At 34.5% G+C, this 23,814-nt stretch overlaps 2 protein-coding genes across 2 annotated transcripts in view; one reads left to right on the top strand and one right to left on the bottom strand.

Annotated features, from left to right (window-relative positions):
* LOC126776088 (hemicentin-2) overlaps positions 1-2,456 on the top strand; it is a 231,799-nt gene extending 229,343 nt beyond the window's left edge. Inside the window, exons 13-16 of the mRNA XM_050498369.1 lie at positions 213-393; positions 496-743; positions 1,103-1,234; positions 2,054-2,456. Of these exons, the coding sequence (XP_050354326.1) occupies positions 213-393; positions 496-743; positions 1,103-1,234; positions 2,054-2,254 (762 nt within the window). The 3' untranslated portion in view covers positions 2,255-2,456. The remainder of the gene's footprint in view (positions 1-212; positions 394-495; positions 744-1,102; positions 1,235-2,053) is intronic.
* Positions 1-23,814, bottom strand: part of LOC126776125 (uncharacterized) — a 585,155-nt gene that overhangs the window by 483,449 nt on the left and 77,892 nt on the right. The window lies entirely within an intron of this gene.

Raw genomic sequence — 23,814 nt, 5'->3', positions numbered from 1 at the left:
CTGCAAATCGGCACGATGCGAATTCGCAACATAGGTATCCGAAATTATAATTGCATAGTATGGCAATACAATCGTTGTTGCTTGCGTTATTTTGCGTTCTGGATAAAAAAAATATCATAAGGTTTATAGAAAAATGTATAATTCGGTATTGTTATTACACTATTATCATATTCGAATTATGTGCGATTAGTAAATTTCTTTAATTTCAACAGGAGATAGTAGCCAACGTCTCCAGTGCTGTGCCTCGATTCACAGCGGTTGGTCTCGTACCGGGGCGTACTTACGCAGCGGCTGTCTTAGCGTACAACGCTAAAGGCAGGGGAGATCCTTACCCCTTAAGAGCCAGCACATTGCGGCCTCCTGAGAAACACCATGTCCATGATAAGAGTCTAGGTAAATATTTGACAACATATTTTTTGTTTTCTAAATTTTGACTAGTGGGCCTACTAATGTATGTAATCTTCAAATAATAATTTTCCTCAAATCAATCAACAGATTTACCCAGAACAGCCTTCCAAATGTCTGGAGCGATGTCAGCTGCAGTCGGCGGTGGTGGTGTGTTAATGGTCGTACTGGTATTATTCATGATTGCTGTGAGACAAAAATGTGCCAAACGAAAGCCGAGATCAGCTCCGCCACCTTCGCAGCCAGGGTCTCCAGATAAATTGCGAGAAAAAGACGATAGTGAAAGCGATGATAGAAATCCTGATATAATACCATCAGACACTGACCATAATATGCAGGTAAGTGACATGGCGTATTACATAGTACACACAATTACCAAAAATATTTAACTTCTAGTATGTCCAGTAAAAACAAACACAAAGCTCGCATGACGAGTTTCAGTTCCCAGGGAAAGACGAATCTTAATGAAGCTATAGCGTCATGGGTCATGGGTTACGGAAGCTGGTGATCATTTATCATCAGGTGGCCTGTTTGCCCGACCGCCTACCTAGCTTATCATTTTGTAACAATTGCCTTCATTTGGTCCATTTGTTGTTCGTTAATAATTAATAAACATATTTTGCATTTGCTTGCACTATATAATACTTATGTAGATGTAAATATTAAGTCAAAATTATCATAATAATATTTGGAATAGATGGATTACTACCGACAGCAGCAAGTGTCGACCATTTCTCCGCCCAGTAGTAGGGCGCGAGGTAGCATCGCAGGTGTGCGTGGTGGTCTTCCCGCATACTGTGCGCTACGTACTGCACCGCCCTCTGACTCTGTAAGTATGGATGTAAAATTACGTATGTGAATATATGGATCTGCTACCGGCGAATTGGAATAGAGTCACCGTGTGGGTGTCATAAGGGATTTTATAAGTAAGTGCATCCATGAATCGAGCACCCTTGCCTAAACCACTCTGTATGGTAGCGAAGAAAAAGAAATCCTGGGTAAAAATATTAAATGATCGTTTCACATTTAATGTTTTTTAAGACCCACATATTAAACATTTACAAAATCATATTAATTATACAGATGTACCTATACTTTGACGATTTCTTCGTTTGAGCTAAAATTGCTGTAGATATGAGTTACTACGATGATAGTTATTCCAAGATCCGTATGTCGTTATTATCATAACATCATTTGCATAAGATCCGACTATGAAATCCAAATATTTTCCTTGAGTTTGACTTAAGTCCCCATTCACGCGACGGGAATAAACTTTGCAAACAGAAATAATGTGATAATTATGACTGAAATTATTATAAACATTAATTATAATTATATTACGCATTATTCGTATTTACTTCTTCTTCTTGCTATTTTATCAAACTTTAATTTAACAAGTTCGTTATTAACCGAACTGTAGATTTGTACGCTCATAATTGTCTTCAAAAATAGAGCTACAAAACTAATAAAACTTTAAATAATAAATATTTTTGAATCAGCTATAAATTATCACAATAATATGTTGTTTTGAATTACTTAATTGATTATATAAATCAGTTGCTATGTCACTTAAAAATCGTTGGCTCTGTACGTATAATATAATTGCTCATGATTGCCTTGATGTATAAATATTTGTGTAAAATTGTAGACACCACCATCGGGTATACCACCACCCGCGGGTTTCGCGAGCGGTTCCTGCACACTGCCCCGTAACGCGGGCACCGCTAACGAGCGCTGCATCCCGCTGCAGCACCTGCGCACCCTGCCCCGTGCGCACCCACACCCTCACCCGCACCCGCACGTGCACGCGCACGCGCACCCACACCCGCCGCGTGACACGCCGCTCTGACAGACCACGCAGCTCTAGGACATGTAAATAATGCTCAATTTTAACGGACTAAGGTGAGTGGTATCGGCTGTTTTCGTTAACATTTTGCGTATCGTTGATTCATTGTTTGCAACGAAGTAGCGATAATCGTGTTATCATTGTGAAACATTATGAAATATTTATATTGTAAATATATTGTAAATTATTTAAGCTTTAAGTTAATTCATAGTTTTTTTTATGTTTATATAGAATATATTATATATATATATAAATGTTAAATATGATTGTAATCAAGAAAAATACTTTGATTTTTAACGAATTTTGTAATAATTTTTTTCTGTGGTTTTTCTTTTGAATTGTGAAATTAATTATAATAAAATATAAAAGTAAAATAGGTATAATTGTTGGCGCTGCTATTATTTATAAACATTGAGTATTTATTTATATAGAACACCCTGCTTATAATTGTGCTATGTAGGTACTAAGTAAAGAGATTCAAATGAGAATTTGAAAAAAACATAGCCGAGACCATCTTACCTAATATTAATTTCCTAAATAGTTAGGATAAATGAAATATTGGACTTTGTTACAATTTGTTTGTAAATTTACTGTAAATATCATCTATTTCACGATCTAGAATATAATGTAATTATTAATAATTTGTAATACGTAATAGTTTCATAGGTAATAAAAACATTAAAAATATTTTACGTTACATTTGAAATTTATTTTTAATTTTAATTTGATAATTGATTTTCGAAGGTTGTGAAATTTGTAAGTCATATAAAGATTACGCATAATCAACTGATAAAGTTCTTAAATTCATTAATTACGATTAGAAATTTAAAAATATATATATTTAAATATCGAACTTAAACTTTGTTAAATAAAATGTTGAAGGAGTAAAGTCGGAATGGAATCAAATTGCGTTTCATACTTTTTCCTAACGATTTGTACAGTCGAAGACGAAATTACTATAATCATAATCACGAAATTGTGATAATATATTAAACTTATTATCCGTTATAGATGTCTCAAATTACATTCATTATTATTTTTAAGCGTTTTTTTCCATTTTGTTAATTACATTATACTGAAAATAATTTAATAGTGAACACATTTCATTGATATATCGCGTGGTACAAGTTGTAGATAAAATGTTGTTTATTTTGTTCTTGCCTATCCCAGTCGGTATAATCTGCATTCCGAACTTTTATAACAATTGGTAAGATGCACTTTCCTCACTCTGTATATCAATATTCTTATTGTGTTTTAATTTGATTATATACAAACGAAACGTCACGCTTAATTTGATCGCACTGATATTTTCACTATAAATAAGTGCTTTGTCAGTAAGAGCGGCTGTTTACCTCCGTGATAAAGGCGCATAGGTGCCCTCCTGACAGAACTAAAGGCCATTAACAACGCAATAAATCAAATAAATTCCTTAAATTAAAGTGAATTTAGCAAATGAGGCTTAAGAACAGGAACCACTGATTGTTTTCTTATGAGTTTTTCTATTAATACTCTTTATAGTAAGGGAAACATGCAGGCATAAAATAAGTGATAGGCCTCTTACATAATTTTTTTTTTATTATTTCATATAGTATATGAATGTAAAGTAAGGCAGCTATAATATTAGTTTGTATAAATTTGTCCGTTATGGAAGACTTTGTATATATGACGTTAATATTGTAAAAGTTTTGTATAATACAATTTGATATAATCTGATATGTTTTAAGACTCGTTTTGATATATAATTAATTATATTATCATAAATTTTGAAATTATTATCATTATAAATAAATAATGATTCGGTGACTTCAGTTAATTTAGTTGATATTGTTGTTAAAATATGATGAGCACGCAGTGTAAGAGTTTATAATTCAACAAAAAATATTTATCAAATTGTTTTTATTTATGTTTTTGTTTTTTATATAATATTTATCAAATTGTTTTTTATTAATTTTAAAATGATATTCAATGTCTAATTATGTTACTAGTTAATTATTTCTTTATAAATAAATATTTATAGATAATATAAATTAATTCTGTTATTAAATTGATGAATTGTAAATAGTTTGAACAAAGTCTTTCTAACTGTCGAAATGTCGGTTTTTCGATGAAATATTGAGAAGCGAAAATAAACGAAAAATATTCTAAAACGTTATATGATGTTTTATTTTATATTCCCAACTTAATATATATAATTTATTTCTCAATTTTTATCTTAGCAAGTAGTTAGTTTAGTGTATTACTAAACACTTTCAAAAACACAATTCCATACAAAAAATATGTAATCTATTTTAAGCGAGTATGTATGTATTTTATGCGAGTATATACTCGCATAAAATAAACGCTGATCCCCTTTCTTTATAAACACGCTTGTGCAATAAGGCTGCCATATCGCTTAATAGCGATTTCTTCTAGAGAACCCTATACCACTAATAATTTATATACACATACATGATGTCATGTATATAATAAATATATACATATTAAAAACAAAGTGTGTGTGCCTGTCTGTTTGTTTGTATAAACGTGATATACTCTAAAACTTGAGAGTTATTTATGAGGAGGGTTTAAGTGTATAACTGATTAATGTTTTGTGTAAATCGACTGAAATATGGCAATGTTTTTTGAAGATGCCGCTCGGGAATCGACAGAGCTCTCCTCAGGGTGCGAAGGTGATCTCGCTTTCCCACAATCCTGGCTTGTACGTATGACAGCACGAGGGTATCTCGACTACCGTCCTCCTACTTACATATCCACGTCCACATCCTTACGTTTACACTTAGGTTAACTCAAATAACCAATCTGTGTAGATTGTCAGTTCAATAACTAACATCAACATATTGGTTAGACCGTGATATTTGTAAGATATTTAGTAACAAGAAGTAAATACTAATTATATTTTAAGGACAATGTAACTAATTTTTTTTCGGCGGACGAGCATATGGGCCACCTGATAGTAAGTGGTCACCAACGCCCTTAAACATTGGAATTGTAAGAAATATCAACCATCGCTTACATAGCCAATGCGCCACCAACCTTGGGAACTAAGATGTTATGTCTCTTGTGCCTGTAATTACACCGGCTCACTCACCCTTCAAACCGGAACACAACAATATCAAATACTGCTGTTTTGCAGTAGAGTACCAGAGACAAAGTAGAGCTTGTAGTAGGTAGAGCTTGTACAAAGCCCTACCACCAATAAATTATTAGTATTATTAATTATTATTAACGCGAGAATCCTCGAGACTCATTTAGTGACACGTTAAGGTTATCGAGTTCATGGATATTGACGGCACAGTTGTGTATTCACGAACACAGCGATAGTCGACCGACTTTTATCTCATGCACGACTTTGTTGAATCAATGGATAGTGACAACTTAATTTAGAACTTTAGAAACCGGGCATTTGTGGCATACATAGGGTAACTTTGCTATCGAGTTTGCTATTTAAGTAATAAGATAACATATATATGTTATCATATTATGTATATTTTATTACCTATAATTTAAATCTATGCTTATAAAACTACTAGTTTTCAGCTGTGGTCTCGCCTATATTTAAAATAGTCATATTGGGTACCCTTAGTACCTCTAACGACTTGTATGCAAATTTAATGACGATCGGTTAAGTAATTGAACTCAATTTTACGTTTTATAATATTAGTTAGGATACAAATTGATTAATAAATATATTTTGTCGAATTATTATTATTCAATACTATACAATGTAACTTATAATTTAAACACTTACAAGTACTCATTAAAACATACTTATGCAACATATAGACAGAATATAATAAAGGTACAAGATGTCGCAAATTATTAACATAGTACGAGTAAATACGAACGAATGAATAAATGAAAATGAACACTCGAATCGTTGTTGATATATTGACAAGTTAATGTACTTCAAAAAGTAGCCTACTCATTCGTAAATAGCTTCATAAAAATATTATATTTCAATATGAAATATTAAATATCGAATTTCCATCCTATATGGGCTTTGAAGGTTGCTCGTTGTAGCTGTTTTAGTTCAGCCGTTTGTAGCCGTTTGCCAGAACCAATCAAAAACAGTTCTCTGCCAAACCAAGAATGTTAAAGAAATTATAAAAATTTAATTTATTAATTATTAAAATTTAAACGGACAAGTTCATATTTTACATAATTGCTAATTGTCAAGAGAGATGTTTTGCCATTCTTAAAAGGATAAAGTTTCATTACTTTTAAGTATGTGTCCTTAGTTTGTTGTATTTTTGGTGTTCAAATTTCTGTATAAAAGAGATGTCCATATTTTAAAATCAAGTGGTACTAGTATTTAGAAAGTTCAGCTGCCTTGTCAATTTATTGAGATTTAATAGGAACTGATACGAGTGGTCCGAGTGGAATTATGAATTAATAAGCAACAAACAAAAGAGGCATATTTTTTTCAATGATTTATCTTCATTACGTACAGACCGTAGATTATACAATACTACAGCAACGTTTACGTTAGGTAAAGCACTTAAGTATGCTCTTAATTCTGACTGAGTCTCTGTACTCGCCAATGGGGGCGAGTGCCAAACGCTGTGAAGGCTTGTAGGTTCAAATAACACAAAGTCCAAAGAAAAGGTATGTAGTCTACATACCATATTATATATAAATTCACCTGTAGACTTTCCGTGCATAGTAGTGTAGTAAGTACAGTGACTTAAACTTAACAAAGTCAGTTTGCACTAGCTACCACATGTCTAGAACTCTAGCATAAGAAGCGTTAGAAGTGTCATTTTGTTTAATTTTTTTACTAATTAGTTAATAAATAAATGTGGGGAAAGTGAAAACGTCGCTAAAAAGTCACAATGAATATTAAAGACAATATCAGGAGGATAATCATTAACAAAATATATTTTTTCGGATTAAATCGAGAATTACTACGATATACATGTGGTTGAACATATTCATGATTTAAAATTATTTTTAATATATTGTGTCCCTAAAAAACACAAAATATAAAATGTATTTGCTTATTTATTTATTTGCTGACGGTACACTATTACAAAGGCAAAAACGTCTCTAAGCTGATTTGCCTGCAAGTAGCTAATAAGTTAACTAACAGTTGCTGTTCCAGACATTGTTGTTCCTGGAGTTGTTAGATGAAGTTGTCCTTCTTCTAGTGCATTATTCACTACTGAAGGTCAGCTGTTAATAACCTGAACCTCTTTCTATAATCAGATGAAATAGTTGTTCAATAGAGGTGTGGACGTTGGACTCATTTTGTAAAATATACGTACATTTGTAATTTGTTAAAGTATGGACAATTAAAAACATGATCAACATCAACATCACAATTGTGATTAAAAACTACATGGACGTTTATATGTATCCAGATCGATTGGACATAATATGTTCGGTTTTAATTCAAGAAACGATTCGTTTTTCATACGAAAAGTATCAGTACAGTTATCTACGAGGCGTAATTCAAATAAATTAAATATGCGATACGATGAAAAAATATTGTAACTTTGAAGCCGTATGTGACGTAAAAGAACGATTCGTAGCTCAAAAACGATCGGTTACTGTTGTACAAAAACTATTCGTTACATATGTATGTATATATGAACCGATCTAGCCAGGGCTCTAAAGGTTAAATTTAAATATCTGTGTTAAGTAAAACTTTCTTTTATTGCACCGTAAAACGCATTTACAATAACATTAATTATAATCTGACAATATATACTAAGCTAATGAATGGAAAGAGATAGATAGATTTTGTAAATTTGTTGTCTTTCTCCATACCTCTTCCGTGCAAATAAATTCAACTTTAATAAAACAAGGCACGAAAGCCGCAACTAAGCCAGGGAAAACCGATTTTTTGTACCCCATACCCCTTAAACCAGAGTAATCCGGTGTAACGTATTCCGTGAGATTTTTTTCAATACGGTTTTCGAATGCGGATCGTATGCGGTTCTTCGGCTACTGAGATACGAGACAAATGAATGAATCGTCACATCTTCGGGTGGAATGGTGATTGACTTGAATATAATATATAATAGAAAAATTAAGATTTGTTTAAAATTTAGTTCTCATATTTGTTTCAAGTATTTTCTGTTATCTGTATGTCGCGTCTAGGGTGGCCGAGCCAGAGTGTGAGCTTTATCAGATATAGCGGTTCGATAGAATTGAAACGAATCCACGCAGTTACAATTTTATTGTCTTTCGCAATCACAAAATATTACTCTCATAGCAGTCTTAACAAAACAATTACTATTATTAACAACAAGGTACACGACTTATTCATTCCCAAGGTTGGTCACATTGGCGATATGAGGAATGGTTAATATTCTTACACCACCTATGTCTATGGGCGATGGTAATCACTTAGCATCAGGCGGCCCGGTTGACCGTCCGCCTACCAATAACATAAAAAAACGACGCTTGCGGCGTTTCTTTTTATGGCTAAAAATACTAAGTTACTCGCAGAGCTCACTCTGCAATATGCAAAATAAAAACTATACAACAGGGAGTCTCCTTCTTTCGAATGTTAAATCAATAACGACAATCATTAAAATCAACAATGACAGTGTGTCACACTTAAACAATCATAAGTGTTTTTCTTTCGAATGTCATGACAATCAATTAATCAATCAACAATAACAGTGATAAGTATATTACTTGCATCTTCCTACGAGTATTTTTATGAAGATTTTTAGCGAATATTTCATTCCTTCAAAATAAAAATAAAAAATATGACCACCCGTTTTGGGTGGAATTATATGTTATATGTGTATGGATATCAACAAAAAAACGGGTTTTTTTATAAGTTTTGATAGACCCAACCGATTTTGACGATATAAAGACTAAATGGAACCTTGAAATACTTCTTATAATAATTCAGTTATTTCATTTGTAATCTATAGCCGTTTCAAGTCAAGTCAAGTCAATCAAGTCTGGACAAACAGACAAATAAATTAAAAAAGCTTGTTTTGGTTTTGGTAAATCGCAAATAGATATATATAAGCTTTAAAAGCGTTGATGTCCGTACATCTTTTTTCTTTTTCATCATTATATAAATGACCATCTCTGACATATATAAAAGGCCGGCAGCGTACCTACAAGCTCTCCAGTGATGCAGACGTAATAGTGGTAGTCACTTGCACCTCTGCGGCCCTAGTACCTCGAATATCCAACAGTAACGATTGAGTTACGGTTATGAGTTTGCGTTTCGACCTTATTAATAAAGCTGCTTTACAAACTATACCCTTTGCACTTCTGTGGGCCTGGTATTTATGAGCACTGAAACGCTATATAATGCTGCGTATACCAGAGAAATCGAACTTTCAGTACAACTTACATCAAATCGGGGGTGACGCTGTTGATTCTTGCTGTTGACCTTTGTGTTTTATAAACACTCGTAACAATGTCTCAGAAAAACAATGAAAGAGCACAAATTACTTCTACTCTAAGAACTATAGAAACTCATTAACATTTCTCTCTTTTCAATGTGAAGAGGAGAAGGCCTTAGTGCTGTGCGCACCTACTACACATGATTTGTGGAGTAGCTATTTAAAATGTTGACTTGTATAATATGCTTATTTAAGTTCGAAATGTAAATAACTTATGTAATTAAATCTTTATATAATACATTGAAAAAAATCCTATAATATCCCCCAAAGTCTAATCTAGTTTTATATAGAATCACACCAGTCCTTTTAACAAAATAAAAGTGTTATTCTATGTATTTTATATACAAACATAAACTATGAGATGGCCAGTTATAAACAATATCGTACTTACCACTTAGCAAACTGGTTTCAGCTTAGTTGCGGAATTCATAAGTTCTTTGGGAACATTAACTTAAAGCATTGCTTGCTTACAGAAAATGTACTCCCAAAACTTGGATACCAACGTTTATTCTAGGCTGAACTGTCTGCGAGTAATTACTTAATTACTTACAAAACACTTAATGTTAAGTTTTATTTTTATCTGGCTACACCAGCCAAGGATAATGTGTTTGTACTTTTTTTTTATCACTTGGCGCCTAAAAACATAATAATTTAATTTTATATAAATCAATATATTATATATTTAATTAGAAAAAAAGTGTTTTACTTTTATATTAACGTAATAACAGTGGTAGAACTTTGTGCTCTTTGAAGTTTGAAGGTTGAGCCAGTGTAACTACAGGCACAAAGGACATCTTATCCCAAGGTTGGTGGCGCCTTTCTGATCGTTAATATTTCTTACAACGCCAATGAAAAACTTTTCAAACCGGAACACAACAATGTTATATATTTGTTTGACGGTAGAATATACGATGTCTCAAAATATTACATAAAATATATCTCCTAAGCCGATTGACTCATGATACGATTATGTCAAGAAGTATTTGGGTGATAACCATTAAAATTATTTATTATTTATTAAATTACTTATGTACCCTTGATTTCATTCGTATGTTTTAGCTATAACGATTTTTCTATTAATTTCTCAAATTAAATTATCATTGTATTAAAATTCTTTATTTTATATATTTTATAATGCTTTGTCTATACTTGATCCAGCTTTACCTATAATATTATCGCTCGAAGGGTTTTTTTTACAATTAATAGGCCAGCGTTTGACCATTGACTTGCCTGATGTTAAGCATCGACACGGTCTAAGATGTAGCACGCTTGCCTATAAGAAACTTGGTAAGGGTGATTTGTTAAAAATAATGCTCCGTTTTTTTCTTGCTTAAAATATTTATGAGAAAACCGTTAATTATTTATTAAATAAGGACATTTTCGCTACCTTTTTATTATATGTATAGATAAAAAAACATATTAATTTTCACGTAAGCAAAGGCTATGCCACGTAAATGCCCGTCTATTAACACAATGCCCATGCCAACGTGGTTCAGGACGCAAAATTTACGACCTCACGCCGACACCAGCTGAAAAGCCGCTTTCTAAGTTACGACAGTGAATTTGATGCTAAAATAATAAGTTATACTAAAACCGTTTGTAATCTAAATTTGACTGGTTTCATTTCGATTATATATACATTACGTAGCACCTTTCGAATGACATGTCTTATTTCCCTTTTTTGTAATAAATACACTGACTAATATATATATTGGTCAATGTATATATATGTATATTGTTTATTTGTTACTCTTTTACGTGTTAACTACTCAATCGATCTCCATGTAATTTTGTATACACATCGTCAAAGGCATGGCAAGATAAGTAAGCGAACGAAGCCGTGGGCGAAACTTAGCTGCTACTATAAGCTAATAACAATTTGTAATATTTATGTTAAGATAAATCCTTTCATTTATTTTATAAAATAATTCTACTAAAATTTCTTATATGCATCTATATTGATCCAATTGTATTTAACTTTGTTATATGTATATATAATATATATATAAAAATACATATATAAAATATTATTAAGTTTGTAAATTCTGAAATATAATAATATCAAGTTTAATTATAACTTGAAACAGTGTATACTCTTTTCTGAACTAAAAATAATTTCCTTCCTACTTTTATAATTAAAATTTTAACATTCACAAATATGTAGTATCTAATGCGCCGTAATTAATACAAATACATACTAGACAACGTTTGATAGCTACCTTGGGCGGCTTGTATAAATAAACTACCCAGTTCAAAGTATCAAAAGCAAGGCTTAACGGGAGTGTCCCCTCGATGCTCTGAGAGGGGGTGTGGGGGGACAGCCCAGAGAGAGTGCTCCAAACAATTTGCATTTATTTACTGCTTTTCACAGGTAAAGCATGTGCAAAACAAAGGGCCGAGGAAATTTAGAAGCAAATATTCGCCATACTAAAATTTATTCGTTCATTCATTTTCTTTTTTATCGCTGAAGTGGTTTAGGAATTAATGAATGATGTAGAAAATGTTTTTTTTTTAGCATTAGTTTAAATTTTCATTTATATTATAATCGTTCGCTTGCTCAAGAGACTGTAATTGCATAAATAAGAAGGTCTCCTTACAACCTTTGTCTTTTAAGTAAATTTGCTTTCCTATAGAAATTATTTTTCTATTCCTTATTTTTTTGCTGTTTCTTTCTATTTTTAATATTCTCATTTTGTATTTTTATTTTTTTGGTTAGGCAGTTTTTAACATCAAACGGCATCAAAACCATCCGTTTGTGTTTCGTAATATAATTTATTACGAATGTATAAAAAATATATCAAAAGTTAACTGCTTTCCACTCTTCGCATTCTATCTCAATAATGGTTGCTTAAGATTGAATTTGTAGATAATTTTATGCTCTACAACTTTTTTAATAAAATTCTACTCATTAAGAATATAATAGTAAATATATATACAAATAGTAAATGTAATAAAAGTAAAAATATAGTAACGAAATAAAAAGTTTTTGCGAACTTTAACCTTGAAAATCCATAGAATTGTGAAATTTACTGGTGGTAGGGCTTTGTGCAAGCTCGTCTAGGTCGGTACTACCCACTCATCAGATATTATACCGTATAACAGCAGTACTTGTTATTGTTGTGTCCGGTATGAAGGTGAGTGAGTCAGTGTAATTACAATTATGTTTGGTGGCGCATTGGCATTGTGAGCGATGGTTAACATTTCTTTAAATGTCGATGTCTTTCGACGGTGGTAACCACTTACCATCAGGTACGGACCATTTGGGCGTCCACCTACCGATTAAATAAAAAAAGAGTTATTTAGATATAATGTAAGTGCCAAAACAATTAATTATATAAAAAGCTATTATCGCCTCTGTCCCGAAATTAAGTGAATATTTGACGTATAGATGCATTACGTAGACTTACGGTTAGAGACATTTATTTTCTCAAAAGATTTACATATAAAGCATTTCCACCAACCTGTATTGGAGCAGCGTGGTGGAATAAGCTCCAAACCTTCTCCTCAAAAAGAGGTGCGGAGACCTTTAGCCCAGCAGTGGGACCTTCACAGGCTGTTACGGTATAAAGCATTTAGAGGAAATTAAAAACAATTAGTAAAAAATAAATCGAATAGGCTTACATGATTATATGATGAATGTTATAATAACCTAATAATACCAATACAGTGCAAACAAGTATGAATATTTTGCGATGTGAAGTAGGGTAGTCTAGTAAAAAATATAGTGCATATACAAAGTAATAATAACTAAGGGAGGGACATAAAAGAACAATATGTAACAAATAAACTGTCTGCTTCAAAAATAAGAATTCGTGGTTACTTATTAGTTTTTGATTAGACCTTACCGGTTCAAAAACATGAGAAACTTGAAGAAGAACGCCAGAAACTGCTGTTTAATGTTGACACAGCTTTGGAATGTTCGCTTCGCGTTATGGACAGAACGTGCGAAAGCACACCATACCAACCCTGATTCACTCTCGTTAAGGAAACCGTGTTGGCTACTACCGTGAGACAATAATTATATTTATGGTCTTATGATATACTTAATATATATATAATTCTTGTTATATGTTTATTGTCATCAAATTTTCGAGACGTGTAGTATTTGAACATATTATGAGCTTATATACCTAAAGGTAATATATATATATATATATTTATAAAAACATTTAAATTATGTGTTAATGTTAAAATAATATAGCCCACATAAGAGATGATACTAATAATATATATAAATATTTCCGTTACGAATTCTATTTAAAAAATATCGAACTCCTATAACGGAGTGAAGCATTTCTTTTGGTTTGAAATATAATGTTTCTAACGGTATGAGAATTCGTTAGTCTAACTTTTATATCAATTACTAAAATTTTCAAACACATCACGTGCTTGAATTTACTGTATCATAGTCAGGTTGGTTCCGGGTGCCATCATGAATATATGGGTTAGCTTTTGAATGTGGTTTCACTCGCATGGAATTTATACGACTTGTTCCAGCAGGATAAAATCAATTTATGTGGGTTAGTTATATTCAGCGGACATATAGCGATTTACGCGTTAAGTATATTTTTGAGACTATCGTGCTGCTGTGATGTGTCTGAAATACTGTAACAGCTTCGGAAAATATACTATTAAGTAAAAAAAGTTAAAAACGAGCTTTTATTTTATACTGTACTAAAACGAATCCAAGCGTACATAATTTTTTTTGCCACCAGTATTAAAAGCTTGTAAAAAATTTCATCTCAATTCGTTAGAACTGATCAGAAATTCAGGTGCAAAATTTGGTACACGTATAGTAACAGATAAAATTAAATGAAAAATTTACAAAATCATATGCATTTCTATAAAAAAATATAGTATATTACGTAATCTTCTAATTTTACATGTTGTATTCATAATTTACGTGTTATTTTTTTGCCGACTAATGTTGAGTGCTTCCATTAATTTATAATGATGAAATCCTTAAATTAATACCGATGGAGACGAAGGTAGCCGGACATAGCTAGATAGCTCTTAGAGTTGAAGTGGCAATGGGCACGCCACTTCGTTTGAAATACTGATAGCCGATGGGAAGAAAAGTCCTTGATTGGAGACTTCACAGAAAACAGAACGCATTCGCTTTAGGTTAACTCACAACCTGAAGATGACAGCTAGGAACCGCTGCAATCAAAGAGGACATGATTGGTTGGAGTGTCGCCACTTATGGAATGTTATTGAGCACTTTGCCTTCAAAGTGATCAATAACAAGTGATGGATGAATGGACATGAAAATATTGTGTAGTGGTATTGGTTCTAATTTGGCGACTGTAACAGCCTGTGAATGTCCCACTGCTGGGCTAAAGGCCTCCTCTCCCTTTTTGAGGAGAAGGTTTGGAGCTTATTCCACCTCGCTGCTCCAATGCGGGTTGATGAAATACACATGTGGCAGAATTTCAGTGACATTTTTTTTTTTTATATTCGCCGGGAGGGCAAATGACTCTACTCCACCTAATGGTAAGTGGTAGTAGAGTCCAAACGCGACGACGGCCAGTACAGACGGGAAAAACGTTCTGCACTAGCCGCCTTCGCCTTGCCGGCCCGCAAGATGCCTCTTCACGCCTCGTTTGAAGGAATCCGGGTTGTAAGAGGAGGGGAACACGTGAGCTGGTAAGGAATTCCATTTTTTGGAAGTGCGACAAAGAAAGGAGTTGCCAAATTTCTTTGTTCGCGATGGAATTGATGGCACAGTTAGGCGGTGACATCGAGAACCAGCTCGCGTGGACTTAAGAAGGAAGGGGGAAGCAGGAATTAGAGAGAATAATTCCTCAGAGCACTCGCCGCGATACAGTCGATAGAAAGCGCTCAGTGCTGCTATCTCACGACGCAATTGTAAAGGTTCAAGGGTGTTTGTGACCTTTACGTTGCCAATAATGCGTACGGCACGTCGCTGCAACCGGTCCAAGGCCTCAAGTAGGTACTTAGCGGAGCCATCCCAAAGGTGCGAGCAATATTCCACGCAAGACCGTACCTGTGTTTTGTACAGCAGGCACAGTTGTTGTGGCGTGAAAAAGCGCCGCACCTTGTTCAGAACTCCGAGTTTCCGTGAAGCTGTGTTTATAACAGCCTCGATGTAATCCCTTGGACTAAGGTCGCAGCGAACGTCAATCCCCAGCATGGCGATTTTGCTTTGCATCACCAGCGGAGTACCGCCGTGAGAGCGCATACCTGTGTTTTCTTGGCATTAAACTTAACAAGATTATCAGAGCCCCATTTGACGATGAGCTCTAACTTCCTATCGAGTTCAATGACAAGATCCTTCCGCCTCTCCTCAATTTCCGCTCGCCCAGCCACTGCGAGTCCGTGGTATCCACCATGCACTGTACTATTGTCTGCATAGCAATGTATGTTCCCAAGAGAGAGCATATCATTGATATGCAAAAGAAAGAGTGTGGGAGATAGCACAGATCCCTGGGGGACCCCAGCATTCACTACATAGAATTGTGAAGCGCAACCATCAACTAAAACACGAAGGCTACGCTTGTGTAGGAAGCTGGCAATCCAGGTGCTAGGTACATTAGATACATGCAGGTTTCCTCACGATGTTTTCCTTCATCGTAAAGCACGAGATGAATTATAATCACAAATTAAGCACATGAAAATTCAGTGGTGCTTGCCCGGGCTTGAACCCACGATCATCGCTTAAGATTCACGCGTTCTTACCACTGGGCCGTCTTGGCTCATTTCAATCAATTTGGCGACTATATTTGTTTAATTACTCAATCTTCTCTATGTGAAATCAAGGGTCCTATCTATATCACTATACTTTTCTTCAAACGTTCAAAATATATTTACATATTTCAATACTGAAATTCAATAAAATTATTGAAATCAATCAGATGGATATAATTTATTCATAACAATGCAATCGATTTAAGAATAATATGAACTTTAAATTCAAACTGTTTTTACAATAAAAATAGATTTAATTTCGTTCTGAATGCTTGATCGTTAGCTTCATCTACTTCACTTCACTAACAAAGTCGGTATAAACAAATATTGGAAGTAGATTTTAATCGAGTAATAGTAATTTATTTAAAGTTTTCTATCAAGTGATACTTTGTTTTAGTAACATCGAGCTGGTCTTGTGATGGAGCCTAATAATGTGCCTGTAAATAACACTGGCCCGCTCACCCTTTAAACTGGAACACATCAATTTATAGTAAGTATTGCTATTTGGCAGTAGAATATCTGATGGGTAACTCCCCAGACAGGCCTGCACAAAGTCCTACCAGCAAGTTAAAGTGACACTAGTAATAATATGAAGAGAAAGCATTTGTGTTTGCGCATACACTTGTGCACTATAATATGTACTACGCAATTATTTATCTCTCTTGTGATTGACCGCCATGGCGTTAATATAAGGAAATTCATCGAAAAAAAAGGTGGGTTGTCGGTGGTTACTAGAAGTATTGTTTATCTTTCTGTAACTGTAACAAATTTTATTTATAGTCAAATAATATGTGTGACCTTACTAATTTTTGTTTCATTCATAATGAACCGATTAATTGATTTTTAAATTGATTAAGATATATACCGATTGATAAACTTATAATTTTTATTAATGGTTTGATGTTAAAAATTAGTTTTGCACTCGGCAGTGAAGGAATTACATGATTATCCGTTTAAATAACAAAACCAACTTCAAATGAAATTCGTGCCCATAAAAACATATTAATTCTTCAAATTGAAATTGAACCGAATGGGAAGAATTACAAACAAAAAAATATTTATTCAAATCGGATGAAGTAAATATTTAAAAATAAAAAAACAGAACTGAAACTCCCTTTTTTAAAAGTTGGTTAAAATGTATGCGTAGCAATTACTGCACGGATAAAGCATGGTATAAGCTCTGAACGTTCTTACACAACAGTAGGACATTAACTGATTCGGTTATCTAATTACTTATTCTTAACTTAAAAATTGCGTAAGTGAAAACAGCATTTTCAGTAATAACCTTTACACACAATAGTAGCTAATTTTATTTTTAAGCTACTTAGATCCAATTAAAAAGTAAAACTTCTCGAGGGTCCCACTCGCGTCTGCCTGCCTGTTACGGTCCATTTTTTTCTACTAAATGACAAAAGGAGTTTTACTCATCGAGTTATGAGACTCAATCGCGAATATTATAAGTCTTTTGCCTGCGTTGGCTCAAACACACTTCGATGTATTAGTCATTGGGTAGTATCAATCTTTTTTTTTTATAGAATAGGAAGACGGACGAGCATACGGGCCACATAATGGTAAGTGGTCACCAACGCCTTTAGACATTAGCAATGTAAGAAATGTTGACCATCGCTTACATTGCCAATGCGCCACCAACCTTGGGACCTAAGTTTTTATGTCCCTTGCGCCTGTCTATTTGATGAGTGGCTGGTACCTACCCAGACGAGCTTGCACAAAGCTCTACCACCAGTGAAATTCTATCTAGTACCTAGTATCTATCCAGATAAATTTTTAGAAAACCCTTCAACCAGTCAAAAAATATGTAAGTATCTTCAGTTTCTATTGAAATATTTCTCACTGCATCTAATATAACGTCATTACCTCGATAAACCTTATTAACAGTGATTAAAACAGCGTCCCGTTGCGCGTGATAACGACTAATGATCATTACCAGGCTTTGTTTGTTTCGGATTATTGTTCGTGCTTACTATTGTGACGCCTAGAATATGTTAAAATAATCGTCATTCGTATTTCGACTGGTAATGATAATAATTATATGTGTACGAAAAGAATCCTTTGTGTTTGTAAAATTCGTTTCATGCGGAGTCGTATCATTGTTATTTATTTTATTAAGATGTATGTTAAAACATTAAACAGATGTTTGTGTATATAATTCATCTCGTTTTTGACATTGAAGAAAAACATCGTGAGGAAACCTGCACGGGTTAAATTTCACTGAAATTCTGCCACATGTGTATTTCATCTACCCACATTGAAGCAGCGTAGTGGAATAACCTCCAAGCCTTCTCCTCAAAAAAAAAAGGAGAGGAGGCCTTAGCCCAGCAGTGGGACATTCACAGGCTGTTATTGTACTGTACTGTAAAAAGATTTTTTAATATTTAATAATTTAGTTATTTTAGTAAGTTTTAAGGTCTTTCATAGAAATTACCTAAGCGAAATTATCTTATCTCATTACTCAATACACTACTACTTAAGTAACTAGCGGAGTATAGTGGTGCGATTTACGTACTATATATGCTGCCCGTTTTAAATAAACCTTCCATTTTAATATAGTTTATCAATTTAGTTAACGCTTTGCAAAGTTTGTTAGCTTTAGCGTAACTTTTTCTAATAAAGAGGCTTCCCAACGCAAAAAATACACGTCAGACTGGTACGTCCTTAAAGATAAGCGCGTCCATCCGCATAAGTTCTCCAGTAGAATACTATTGAATATAAATAAGGGCAAAGTTGGCCCAGCATAGAGAATATCATCTCTTAGTCGGGGCACATTTAATTTATGCTTATAATTTATATCATGCTCGGGTGTAAAGTAAAACATCACAAAGAAAACTTCCATGTATACTTTTTAATTTATCTACCAATCTGGACTGGAACAGTCTACTATAATACGCTCTTTCAAATTATTGCGTCTTTCTGTACACAAATTTTCAGTGGTAACCCGAAGTTTGGAATTTTCCAGTGTCAAAACTCCTATGACTCAGAAAGAATGCAGAGCCGTTGGTCTGGATAAGCCGATGGTAGTCTAAACTATCTCCAGCTCGGAATGCATCTGTGTTTGTACACACACTTAATTGCCCTGTTAGCTATTCTCGATTATACTAGAGGCTATCTGATTTCCGATTGCCCATCAATATAATAATTACTAAATAATTTATAATAAATTGATACTCTATACTTTAAAAAGAAACTTGGTTATTTTACGTACTAAACCAAATATCTCTTCTACACTCAAATAGTCTAAGAGAAATATTATCCATTATCCCCACGCTCCTGGTATGATACACGCAATTATTTCCGCAATATATCTTCGAACTGAACAATACGTAGAACTGATAAAATGAACGAAAATACCTGGCGAACGAGCGTGACCTAAAAGGATGTTAGGGTATGTTTTCATTGTAGTAGAGAATGTCGGTGTTGATGTTAAATTTTTGCAAGTAAAATTTTAACTGTACATATATTCACAAGTATTACAAGATACGTCTACTTAAACATGCTTTTAATGATTTAAAAAAAAATAAAAATACAATGAATGAGTAGATAATTTATGGTAATATTGTATGTAAAAAAAAAAATATTAATCAACTCTGTTGTATTGAGAAACTCTGTGTCCTTTTTTGGATTATTAATTTATAACAAGAAATTAAAACTGGTAGATGAGGTCCGCATGAAGAACATTGAATGCTACAAAATCAATGACAAATAGTTCTTATCTATTTCAGTATAAAAAAATACATAATTTGCGTGCGTTTAACCTTAAATAGATAATAATCGGTGTATTAGTATCATTTAAATGTCGAATAAATCAAGAAAAACAAGAAGATGAAGTGGAAACAATCCCGAACTTTACGCAGTATCGGGAGGCTCACCCAATTTGCATTTATTACCTACACGTGTGGACCAGCCACCTATTTAGGAAAACCTGTATTGTCCGCTGTTAGATAATTGGCTAGCGATACGAAAAGAACGCCAACAGACCTGCTAAATGCCCATGAAATTACACTTTATTATCGTTAGGGATTTACTAGTGGTAGAGCTTTGTGCAAGCTCGCCTGGGTAGGTACCACCCACTCATCAGATATTCTACCGCGAAACAGCAGTACTTGATATTGTTGTGTTCCGGATTGAAGGGTGAGTGAGCCAGTTTAATTACAGGCACAAGGGACATAAAATCTTAGTTCCCACGGTTGGTGGCGCATTTTGGTGGCCTTGATGGCCACTTACCATCAGGTGACCCATATGCTCGTCCGTCTTCCTATTCAAAAAAAAACTAGGTCCATGACAGGTTTAATTATATTACTATAAATATAAATAACGAAAGAATTCTTCCAAGAAAATACGAATGGCATTCATATAGCACAAATATACGATTTTTGAATTTGATATCTAATTCAATTTTATTTATTCTAACTCTCCGTGTCTCATAAAATTACTTTTAAATGTATTTCCGTAACAGCCTGTGAATGTCCCACTGTTGGGCTAAAGGCCTCCTCTCCTCTTTTTGAGGAGAAGGTTTGGAGCTTATTCCACCACGCTGCTCCAATGCGGGTTGGTAGAATTCACGTGGCAGAACTTCAGTGAAATTAGACACATGCAGGTTTCCTCACGATGTTTTCCTTCACCGTAAAGCACGAGATGAATTATAATCACAAATTAAGCACATGAAAATTCGGTGGTGCTTGCCCGGGTTTGAACCCACGATCATCGGTTAAGATTCACGCGTTCTTACCACAGGGCCATCTCGGCTTTTTTACATAAAATGTATTTCAATATAATTTATTTGCATTAACAATCAGAAACCATTACTCGAATAGTACCAAGAAAGTATAAGATTCAATGCTATAAAACTGGACTTACATTTTCATCTAGATTAACTGAGTCATTGCCACTATAAAAAGAACAAATACTACTTAAAGAAAAGAAGAAGTACTAATTAAAGAAAACTGAAATGCCAAGGATTGGATTTGAACTAATTACACTAAAAAAAAAATCGGCCATATATTTTCTTGTTATTATATGCCCGAGAAGCTCCATACTTTCTCCTCAAAAAAGGGAGAGGAGGCCTTTAGCCCAGCATTGGGACATTCACAGGATATAACCGAACAAACATATTTATAATCATAAATTCAGATATTTTTAGTAATAAAATTAACAAAGATTTTATCATTTACGGTTGTGTTATGTTTTTAAAGTTGTTAACATAAAATGTTTCGCATAAAACCACGTACAGCTTAGAAATATTCGCATTTACGAATAGTCCATAATAAAGGGCCGGACGTTTCTCAATGTGGCTTTTATTAAACGTCTGATGTAGTTTGTCACTGACACAATAAAGGATCGTGGTTTGTGCAGGTATGGGAAGCGTTGCAGTAGGTAGCTGTTTACGTTTATTTAAAAGAAAAAATCATCAAATTTGATATAAACTATGACGAAATGTGACCGTCGCTTCTATCGCTATCAAATTCGATTAACCGCAAATTTAATAATAAAGTAAAGTAAAAGTAATACGGTAAATTTTGATCGATTATATTTAAAAGTATGTACATTATAATAACATTATGAGTTTACCATTTACAACTGAATACGACAGAAAATTTATTTTTAAATTACTACACTATAATTATCATCGTGATGTTTAATATATATGTTTATATATAATTTACTATAAAATTTAATTGATAAAAATATCATAGTAAAGTTATCTTTTTTAAATTATACGCATTAAAAACGACTACATACCAGACAGGAAAGGTCAGAGAGATAAAACGCTTTTCAGCTGGTTCCCGTCTTTGAAGTTTATAGCCAAGAAGATATTTTATGTTTAGATATTGTCACTAAAGGTCTTAAAAATAATTTGAATGAAACCACTATAATCTGTATGAAATGGTAGTCGGTAAATTAAAACTTAAATTAAAAATCGTGTCTAAAGCCAGCAAAATATCAGATTACACCCGCGTGTCCCATAGATCCCATCGATAAGCGACTTCTATGCGTTTTCTATCTACGCCGACCGGTAGTATTTAAAAGCAATAGAGCACAGAGCAATAACTATGAACTTAATTTAAAATAAAAATATATGTTTTAATACTAAAACCTGACTACTAAAAAAATTACGCTCTGAAAAGTACAAAACAAGTCAATACCTGTCCGAAATTCTACCTAACAACTATTAAATTACGTATCATCTAACATGAAATAGAAGAATGTATATAAATCCATAACCTGCGGAAGGCATACCCGTCCTTTTTGTTTCGCCATAGTCACAAAACAAGCGATAGCTTTAAACCTAAGTACGTAATTGCATAGTATTTTCTTTTCACGATCGCTAATTTTTTTATAGTAAGACCTTCTTGGTTAACTATGGTAGTTCAGCAATTTCCATCTAGCCTAAGTACAAAAAACCTTGAACACAACTTAAAACATTTTCCACCGAGTACATTATAGAATAATTTTCTTGGTAGCGATAAAGAAACTCTATTTTAATTAAGTTCCTTCTAGGCACTTATAATTCTAGTAAATTAGATGTACCAACAATAAGCTTACTCTCGCTTAAGGAGAAAATTTTATAAGCTAAGTAAAGGATGTAAGGGATGGTTAATATTCATATCATTTCTAATCGCATTTGCAACTCCTTTGTTTGTCGCACTTCCAAAAAATGGAATTCCTTACCAGCTCACGTGTCCGCCGCCCGGTCCGGGGGGACCGGGACGAGTATGTGGGACTCACGGGGCAGAGGGCCACCGTCCTACCCACTAAAACCTCCCCGGATTTCCGCCTCTCCGCAAGGCGACGGGGTCACGGGAACGTTGTGACTTACAACCGCAACCCCGCCAGCGGTCGTCGCCATAAGGCGACCCATCTCGAGAGCGCGCCAGGATGTTAGGGCGCGCCTCCCTCCTCTCTGTGCCTCCGTCCTGTTACGTGACGGACTCCCCCGAGTCCGCCACTGGATGCTGGACGTCAGGGCTTGAAGCCCCGCGGCGGATCAACAGACTGGCTCCGCCGCCAACCACACCTTAACTCTGCGGCAGCGTCCGGCCTGCGAAGGCACGTCGCCGTCGAAGAGGTCTCCTTCTTCGTTGCGGGAGCGAGTCCACGTCGTCCTCCCGCTCCCGCTCTGCCTCCTCCTTTTGCGACATGACGCATGCGCTGAACCGGGACACTGCCGCCCAGATCTCTTCGCTTCCGGCCATCTTCTCGACGACGGCCGGAAGCGACAGGTCTCCACCTACGGCCGTGGATAGGACCACGCGAGGCTCCGCCCAAGCCGGGCACTCTACGCGCGTGTGTTCCGCCGTATCCACGGCTCCTCCGCCACAATGGTGGCACTCCACCGTCAGCTCCCTACCGACCACCTCACTTAGGTACCGGCCGAAACAACCGTGGCCGGTCAAAAGCTGTGTGAGGTGATACGTGGGTGGGCCGTGCTTGCGCTCGACCCACTTCCTCAGCACCGGCCGAATG

This window comes from Nymphalis io, chromosome 19, assembly GCF_905147045.1.
Source record: "Nymphalis io chromosome 19, ilAglIoxx1.1, whole genome shotgun sequence".
In the NCBI taxonomy this organism is placed as follows: Eukaryota; Metazoa; Arthropoda; class Insecta; order Lepidoptera; family Nymphalidae; genus Nymphalis; species Nymphalis io.
The sequence above is the reverse complement of the archived record's forward strand: the minus strand, read 5'-3'. Positions and strand labels throughout refer to the sequence as shown.